The 9,794-nt window shown below is 44.4% G+C and overlaps 1 protein-coding gene across 1 annotated transcript in view; it reads left to right on the forward strand.

The window, feature by feature from the left end:
• LCT (lactase) overlaps positions 1 to 9,794 on the forward strand; it is a 51,170-nt gene that overhangs the window by 14,757 nt on the left and 26,619 nt on the right. Inside the window, exons 5-6 of the mRNA XM_029225647.1 lie at positions 348 to 426; positions 3,791 to 4,517. Coding sequence (XP_029081480.1) covers positions 348 to 426; positions 3,791 to 4,517 — 806 coding nt within the window. The remainder of the gene's footprint in view (positions 1 to 347; positions 427 to 3,790; positions 4,518 to 9,794) is intronic.

Below are 9,794 nucleotides of genomic sequence, written 5' to 3' on the forward strand. Positions count from 1 at the left end.
GTTTGGCCTCCAGACAAGCAGCATTAGCATCACTTGGTAACTTGTTAGACATTCACATTCTAGAGCCCACCTCAGATCAGAAACCGTGATCAGAAACTTTGGAGTGGGCCCAGCAATCTGTGTTGAACAAGCTCTGCAGGTGATGCTGATGCACATGGAAGTTTGAGAACCACTGTTCTATCACTTTTGACTTCTGTAAATCTTTAGCCTGTGGAACTTTCCAGAGGGGTTTGGAGCCATTGCTTGGGGTTTGGGTGTGGTGTACAAGTGAGGAAAACTGTTGATAGTAGTCATGCATATTGTTGATTGGGCTTCAGGTGGAGTGAATTAAACGTCTTCTCTTACAGCCATAAGTGAAGAACAAGTGCTCACCATTGGGTTTGATCTTAGTACATTCCTGAGCTGTTCATCAAGTTCCAAGAAAAGGTAATGTTAGATTTCCTGTGGGACTACCAATAACTGATATTTGCAGAATACTCTGTTGTTCTTTCACATGTGTAAACACAGGGGACTCTTGTCATCTGCCTCTTGGACCAGTGAGTCCTTCGTGGCCATTCTAGAGACAAGAGATGAAGGCTCAGAGGGGAAAGCAGGGAGCAGTGTCTCTGGCCACCACACGGTTCTCCTCTAGTTCACCCAAGTGCACACAGCTAGCAGAGCTGGTGTTTAAACCCCTGCCTTCTAGTTTAGATCTTGTTGGAGGCATTGTGAGGTTGTGGACGAGCAGGCTAGGTTAATGATAGATCTGCCCATCCCTGAAGTTATGTGATCTGAGTAAGTAAGGTGAGTTCTCTGCACCATTTCCTCACACAAAATGTGAAACATCTTACCCGTGAGGAGATGGCATAGATAGGAAAGCCAGCTGTGCAGCAGGGCAGAAGCCTAAATCAGCAGTTTCTCAGGACAAAGGTTTTAAATTATTGTGGGATTGCAAATAATTTCTTAGCACATGACTAAAGTACCAAAATTTGTAAGTGACATACTGAAAAAAAATTAGAGTAGATTTGAGGTTATCTCCATAATTATATCATTCTCATGCACTTATATTCCAATGCGCTTCTCGAGAAAAGTTTGGTGTGGAAGCCAGTGCAGGGAACTTCCCAGAACCCTCAGCTCTCCGTGGGGGTATGTTACACACCTGAGCATCATATACCGTGTGTCAAGGAAGGACCAAGGCCCGGAGGCAATCATTGGCTTCCCAGACCTTCAGCTAGAGCTCACCTCAGACATTTCTAGCACAGCTCTGTCCAAGATCATAAACTTCAGTTGCCACCACCTCGTTGTACCTTTTCTCTCCCAGCATTTGGCTGTCCTCAGCTGTGTCTCCTTCCATTGTTCAGTCCTCTCAACTCACTTCAAATCAGCAGTTCAGATCACCAGAGCCTAAGCAGCTGCCCATGTCAGGCTTTGTGCCGGCAGTGTGAACAGTATGATGAGCAAGGAGATCAGAACGGCTCTCTGTTCACACGTGGAGCCAGCTGAGGAGTGCTGGGCTATCTTTTCAGAAAATAAAACTCAAGAGGTCATAATAAACGTGGTACCCTGGGGACTTCCCTGGCGGACCAGTGGTTAGGACTCTATGCTTCCCCTGCAGGGGCCACGGGTTCCATCTCAGCTTGGGGAACTAAGATCCCACATGTCGTGCATGACATGGCAAAAGAAAAAGAAAGGGGGCACCCTGAGATCACAATGATTGCAAAACCACAAGATGACAGGAGACACCGGCTCCAGGATTCTCTAACACCTTGATCTCTCAGTACCTTGCCTGCAGGGAAGATCCAACATTGGCTAACGTTAAACCGAGAGTGGGGGCGGGGGGTTCTCACTCAGGTGGATGTTGATGGAGAACCTGCAGGGGCAGGTGGAAGCGCGTCCTGAGGGGACGGGCATCATTTTCTTGTCAGAGTGTTTTAGACCTCAGAAGTGAGACAGAGAGGCCCACCAGTGATTCTAGCACAGAGTATGGCAGGAGATACAGACTGCTCCCCAGAGGAGGGAAAAAGAGCATTACCTGGGATGCTCTGAGGTGGCTTAGAGTGGGGGGTGAGGGGTGGCTGAAGGAGGGCACTTGGAGGGCTGGACATAGAGACTTTCTGTGCTAAATCTCTTCCCAAGTTAGGCAAACCCAGGACTCCCAGCTTCAAGGCCTGTATGGCAAGTTCTGTGTTATCCAGGGGCAGTTTGTTTCTTCAAGACCTCTTCTCACCCAAGCCAGAAGGACGGTCATAGTCAGAAGGGTTGGGTCAGAACAGCTGGCACCCCTCCATGCCCCTGGTGTGCTCCAGAGTCATGCATCTGTTTTGGGTAATCCACAAATATAGGCTATCATTTTCCCTCACCACTTTTCTACCAAATGCGGATGAGTTGATGCTTCATAAAATAGGAGGAGCTTAAGTTTGGAAGGTCCAGGCTCCACTCCACGGGAGGGAGGTCTTTCTGCAGTGTCTCCGTCACTTCTACCGGTTCTGTGCTCTGGGCCAACCTTGTATAAGTGTCAGCCCCTCGATGGCCCAAGGACAGGGAGATGCTCTTGTACTCCACTCCCTCTCCTCATGTGTGTTCTTTTCTCCAGGCCAAACACACCCGCCTCCACCAATCCTTCCTCAAGGTTGCCCTCTGCTGGTGTAACTGCTGCATGTTATCACGCACTGCTTTCCAGCCTGCAGGACAGGACTCAGATAGAGAAAACAATAAAGAAAGAAGGGACGGAGGGAAGGAGGAAGGAAGGAGAGAGAAGGAAAACAGATTAGAAGTAAATAGAATATATCAGACTTCATTGCGTATGAGAATAGCATTTTTATGTTATGCTTTATTTTAGCTATGTTTATTTCTGATGTTTATTTCAGATACATTTATTTCTGAAATAAAACATAACATGCACATAAATGCCTACACATCTACACACATACATAGTGATATGTGGCTAAAAGCACAGATTCTGTGCTGTACCATTTGCAAGCTGTGTAATCTAGGAGGAGTTCTCATTTTTTAAAAAAACAAGATGTAAGTTTATTGATATAAATAAAGCCTGAAGATGGACAGTCTAGAGTGGGTAAAAATCATCAGGAATCCAGGCTCCTATCTTGTTGCTTTGTTATTCTTAACAAAACTTCTACCTCATGGTGCAGGATGGATGCTTGAGCTCCTGCCATTATGACCATAATCCAGGCAGCATGAAGAAGAAAGGAGGTTATAGTCAGGGTTGACATTTGAGTGGTACACATCAGTAGAGATGCACCAGTCATTCAATTATTGAAATATTTCTGTACCAGCTGGTAAGTAGCTGCTGGCCCCCTGATGCCCGAAGTTACTCATTTCTTTAAGTCTCAGTTTCCTCCTCTGTAGTAAGAAGATAAATAATGTAGTACTTATCTTGTATACTTATTTTGAAAATTAAATGAGATAATGTACATACATTTTTATCATAGTGGTCACCATAGAATCAAAAGTCTCAGTAAATTGAAGTCATTATTATTAGCTATGTTTTATAAATATACATTATAAGAAGAAAAACTTTCATCAGAACTGAAGACTGTATTCAAGGGTGATCTAATACAGCAAACAGTAGCATTGGTACAGTATTTTCACTCATGCAGGAGCAATGATAACTCACCTAAGAAGAGACAATAATAATAATTTTCCCATCTACTTGCTGCCCATGACTTTGGGTCGGTGTTTCTGGAATCTTTACTGATTAAACACATTGTCACTGTTCATCGGTCTGGGGGCATTTGTAACTTACAGAGTCATTACTTATACTATGTCCCTTTATGTCACTTCACTCCTACAGCTGGTCTTGTTCTCTGACTGACAACCTGACCCTCCAGACTCTCCTGCAGCTGGACCCGGAGACAGCAGTAGACTCCTCTCTGCCCCACTCAACCTATCAGAGAGTCTGGGAAATGTTTGCCAACCAGTCCAGGGCAGAAAGGGATGCTTTCCTGCAGGATGTTTTTCCTGAGGGTTTCCTCTGGGGCGTCTCCACAGGGGCTTTTAATGTGGAAGGAGGCTGGGCCGAGGACGGAAGAGGGGCGAGCATCTGGGACAGAGTTGGGCACCAGAACACTGGCAAGGGCCAAGCAACGCCAGAGGTGGCCAGTGACAGTTACCACAAGGTGGACACTGACGTCGCCCTGCTTCGTGGCCTCCGGGCCCAGGTCTACAAGTTCTCCATCTCCTGGTCCCGCATCTTCCCCACTGGGCAGGGGCAGAGCCCCAACCTCCGGGGCGTCGCCTACTACAACATGCTGATCGACAGGCTGCTGGACTCGCACATCGAGCCCATGGCCACGCTGTCCCACTGGGACCTTCCTCAGGCCCTGCAGGATCGCGGCGGGTGGCAGAATGAGAGCATGGTGGATACCTTCCTGGACTATGCGGCCTTCTGCTTCTCCACATTTGGGGACCGTGTGAAGCTGTGGGTGACCTTCCACGAGCCGTGGGTGATGAGCTACGCGGGCTACGGCACCGGCCAACACGCACCGGGCATCTCCAACCCAGGGGTGGCCTCTTTTAAGGTACTTCCCATCCTTGCAATGCCTACTTGTTGGAAGAGAAAGGACATTGGGTTAGAAAAATGTTATTTTACCTTCCCATCAGCAAGTCTTTCCTTTTTTTTTCCTTTAAAGGAAATCAGAGGGAGGGAGGGAAGGAACCATAAATTCTTAATCACCTTATTTGTCCAAACACTATTCTGGCACTTTAAAAATTGTTGCCACCTCCTCAGAACGGCTCTGATGGATGAGGGAATCGGGGCTTAGGAGGAGAAGCAATTGGTCGTGCTGACATTGCTAGTGGGTTAGCAGTGTGAAGCCAACATTTGAGCCCAAGTCCCTTGACTCCAAAGCAAGTTTTCCATGTCAGCCAGGACTCTTAATTGCAAGTGACAGAAAACCCAACCCAAACTAACTTAAACAAGGAGGGAATTTCTGAGTTCTGGAAACTGAAGAGTCTTAGTTTTAGCTGATCAGAGTGGAGCTTGATTAGACCACAGATGATGTTACCAGGACTCGATTTTTCTTCTTCTCTTGCTCCCCTCACTGGCTTTATTCTTGGGCAGGCTGGTAGCCAGATGGCCGCAATCCTTCTCTCATTATTTCAAGATCAGCAGAAAACAGAAAACACAGCTTGCCTCTGTTCTGGCGTTCCCAGGAAAGTTCTCCCCGTGCTCATGGTCTCTGCATGGGTCGTGTGCCCATCCCTGAACCAGTCACTGGTCTAGGCTAGGGGACTGTGTGGCACTGATTGGTTTTGACCCAGGTCCCAGCTCTACCCCTCAACACACTGAGAGACAGGGAGGTGGGGCGGGGGGAGGATGGTCTTTCCAGAGGGCAATCAGGGTATCATTTCAACAAGAAGGTGATGTGTATCCTTGAGACAAAATTTAAAATGGCTTAACATGGGTCCCATCCATCATTTCCCTTTTTCTTCAAAAGCTCCCAGGAAACCTACCAGCTTCCCTGGCTGCATTCTTCAGGACAATTAGTCTAGCTTTCCCCCAGCACCTTTTGGGTTCTCTTCTCTTCTGAAAGAGGAGCATTCACTGGGCCCCAGGCTAGATGTTAAGTGCCATCAAGACACTTAACTGTCCATTAGAAAATTAGAGAACAATTCAAAATACCCACAATGAGAGTGAGCTGGAATACTGTGAATAAATGACTCAGTGAAATGCCAAAATATAGCGCTTATGTCAAGGCTTCCATTCTGCTCTTGTTCAGCAAGTGACTGTACCCACGGAGACAGAGAACACTTCTGAAAGGGGAAAGCTTGAACCTTTCTGTTTGTCTCTTTGTTGTAAAACTCATCCCAGCCTTTACACCTTAGGCTTCTTATCCCTACAGCCGTGGCTCCTGAGACTTTTCTACACAGACTTTTATGAGAAAGTCCACCTCACTTTTTTTTGTGTGTGTGTGGCTGCGTTGAGTCTTCGTTGCTGCGTGCGGGCTTTCTCTACTTGCAGCGAGTGGGGGCTACTCCTCGTTGTGGTGCATGAGCTTCTCATTGTGGTGGCTTCTCTTATTACGGAGCACGAGCTCTAGGCGCGCGGGCTTCAGTAGTTGTGGCACGCAGGGTCAGTAGTTGTGGCTCGCGGGCTCTAGAGTGCAGGCTCAGTAGTTGTGGCACATGGGCTTTGTTGCTCCGTGGCATGAGGGATCTTCCCGGGCCAGGGCACTAACCCGTGTCCCCTGCATTGGCAGGCGGATTCTTAACCACTGCACCACCAGGGAAGCCCCACCTCACTTTTCTCTTTCAATTCTTCCTTTTATTTATAAAACATTATGACACCATTAAGGAAAAATTTCCAAGAAAAGATCTTTTTCATAGTTCTACTGGTATTTCCTTCCAGTCGTGGCTTCCTTACATTCATAGTGTAGTCACAGTGTGCACTCAGCTTAGTGCCCTTGTTTTCTTTTTGTTGTTGTTGTTTTTATTGAAGTATAGTTGATTTACAACATTGTGTCAAGCTCTGCTGTACAGCAAAGTGATTCACTTATACACATATAGACTTTTTTTTTTAGGTATTTAGTCTTTATTCTGAATCTGATAGACAACAGTTATTTTTTTAATTTTTAAATTTCATTTAATTTATTTTTTTATACAGCAGGTTCTTATTAGTCATCAATTTTATACACATCAGTGTATACATGTCAATCCCAATCACCCAATTCATCACACACCCCCCCCCCCACTGCTTTCCCCCCTTGGTGTCTATACATTTGTTCTCTACCTCTGCTTCTCAATTTCTGCCCTGCAAACCGGTTCATCTGTACCATTTTTCTAGGTTCCACATATATGCATTAATATACGATATTTGTTTTTCCCTTTCTGACTTCACTCTGTGTGACTGTCTCTAGATCCATCCACGTCTCAACAAATGACCCAATTTCATTCCTTTTTATGAAAAGGAATTGTATTCCATTGTATATATATATACCACATATTCTTTATCCATTCGTCTGTCGATGGACATTTAGGTTGCTTCCATGACCTGGCTATTGTAAATAGTGCTGCAATGAACATTGGGGTACATGTGTCTTTTTGAATTACAGTTTTCTCTGGGTATATACCCAGTAGTGGGATTGCTGGATCATATGGTATTTCTATTTTTAGTTTTTGTGTGTGTGTGTGTGTGTGTGTGGTACCCGGGCCTCTCACTGTGTGGCCTCTCCCGTTGCAGAGCGCAGGCTCAGTGGCCATGGCTCACGGGCCCAGCTGCTCCGCGGCGGACCGGGGCATGAACCCGTGTCCCCTGCATCAGCAGGCGGACTCTCAACCACTGTGCCACCAGGGAAGCCCTATTTTTAGTTTTTTTAAGGAACCTCCATACTGTTCTCCATAGTGGCTGTATCGATTTACATTCCCACCAACAGTGTAAGGGGTTCCCTTATCTCCACACCCTCTCCAGCATTTGTTGTCTGTAGACTTTCTGATGATGCCCATTCTAACTGGTACGAGGTGATACCTCATTGTAGTTTTGATTTGTATTTCTCTAATAATTAGTGATGTTGAGCAGCTTTTCATGTGCTTCTTGGCCATCTGTATGTCTTCTTTGGAGAAATGTCTATTTAGGTCTTCTGCCCATTTTTGGATTGGGTTGTTTATATTTTTAATATTGAGCTGCATGATCTGTTTATATATTTTGGAGAGTAATCCTTTGTCCGTTGATTCGTTTGCAAATATTTTCTCCCATTCTGAGTGTTGTCTTTTCGTCTTGTTTATGGTTTCCTTTGCTGTGCAAAAGCTTTGAAGTTTCATTAGGTCCCATTTCTTTATTTTTGTTTTTATTAACATTACTCTAGGAGGTGGATCAAAAAAGACCTTCCTGTGATTTATGTCAAAGAGTGTTCTTCCTATGTTTTCCTCTAAGAGGTTTATAGTGTCCGGTCTTACATTTATGTCTCTAATCCATTTTGAGTTTATTTTTGTGTATGGTGTTAGGGAGTGTTCTAATTTCATTCTTTTACATATAGCTGTCCAGTTTTCCCAGCACCACTTATTGAAGAGACTGTCTTTTCTCCATTGTATATCCTTGCCTCCTCTGTCATAGATTAGTTGACCATAGGTGTGTGGGTTTATCTCTGGGCTTTCTATCTTGTTCCATGGATCTATATTTCTGTTTTTGTGCCAGTACCATATTGTCTTGATTACTGTAGCTCTGTAGTATAGTCTGAAGTCAGGGAGTCTGATTCCTCCAGCTCCATTTTTTTCCCTCAAGACTGCTTTGGCTATTTGGGGTCTTTTGTGTCTCCATATAAATTTTAAGATTTTTTGTTCTAGTTCTGTAAAAAATGCCATTGGTAATTTGATAGGGATTGCACTGAATCTGTAGATTGCTTTGGGTAGTATAGTCATTTTCACAATATTGATTCTTCTAATCCAGGAACGTGCTATATCTCTCCATCTGTTGGTATCATCTTTAATTTCTTTTATCAGTGTCTTATAATTTTCTGCATACAGGTCTTTTGTCCCCCTAGGTAGGTTTATTCCTAGGTATTTTATTCTTTTTGTTGCAGTGGCAAATGGGAGTGTTTACTTAATTTCTCTTTCAGATTTTTCATCATTAGTGTATAGGAATGCAAGAGATTTCTGTGCATTAATTTTGTATCCTGCAACTTTACAGAATTCATTGATTAGCTCTAGTAGTTTTCTGGTGGCATCTTTAGGATTCCCTATGTATAGTATCATGTCATCTGCAAACAGTGACAGTTTTACTTCTTCTTTTCCAATTTGTATGCCTTTTATTTCTTTTTCTTCTCTGATTGCCGTGGCCAGGACTTCCAAAACTATGTTGAATAATAGTGCTGAGAGTGGACATCCTTGTCTTGTTCCTGATCTTAGAGGAAATGCTTTCAGTTTTTTACCATTGAGAATAATGTTTGCTGTGGGTTTGTCATATATGGCCTTTATTATGTTGAGGTAGGTTCCCTCTATGCCCACTTTCTGGAGAGTTTTTATCATAAATGGGTGTTGAATTTTGTCAAAAGCTCTTTCTGCATCTATTGAGATGATCATATGGTTTTTACTCTTCAATTTGGTAATATGGTGTATCACATTGATTGGTTTGCATATATTGAAGAATCCTTGCATTCCTAGGGTAAACTCCACTTGATTATGGTGTGTGATCCTTTTAATGTGTTGTTGGATTCTGTTTGCTAGTATTTTGTTGAGGATTTTAGCATCTATATTCATCAGTGATATTGGTCTGTAATTTTCTTTTTTTGTAGTATCTTTGTCTGGTTTTGGTATCAGGGTGATGGTGGCCTCATAGAATGAGTTTGGGAGTGTTCCTTCCTCTGCAGTTTTTTGGAAGAGTTTGAGAAGGATGGGTGTTAGCTCTTCTCTGTTTGATAGAATTCACCTGTGAAGCGATCTGGTCCTGGACTTTTTTTTTTTTTTTTTTTGGCGGTACGCAGGCCTCTCACTGTTGTAGCCTCTCCCGTCGTGGAGCACAGGCTCCGGACGCGCAGGCTCAGCGGCCATGGCTAACGGGCCCAGCCACTCCGCGGCATGTGGGATCTTCCCGGCCCAGGGCACGAACCCGCGTCCCCTGCATTGGCAGGTGGACTCTCAAGCACTGCGCCACCAGGGAAGCCCGGTTGGAAGATTTTTAATCACAGTTTGAATTTCATTACTTGTGATTGGTCTGTTCATATTTTATATTTCTTCCTGGTTCAGTCTTGGAAGGTTATACTTTCCTAAGAATTTGTCCATTTCTTCCAGGTTGTCCCTTTTATTGGCATAGTGTTCCTTGTAGTAGTCTCTTAGGATGCTTTGTATTTCTGCAGTGTCTGTTG

The sequence above is a fragment of the Monodon monoceros genome, unplaced genomic scaffold, assembly GCF_005190385.1.
Source record: "Monodon monoceros isolate NGI ecotype Baffin Bay Population unplaced genomic scaffold, NGI_Narwhal_1 Super_Scaffold_16, whole genome shotgun sequence".
NCBI lineage: Eukaryota > Metazoa > Chordata > Mammalia > Artiodactyla > Monodontidae > Monodon > Monodon monoceros.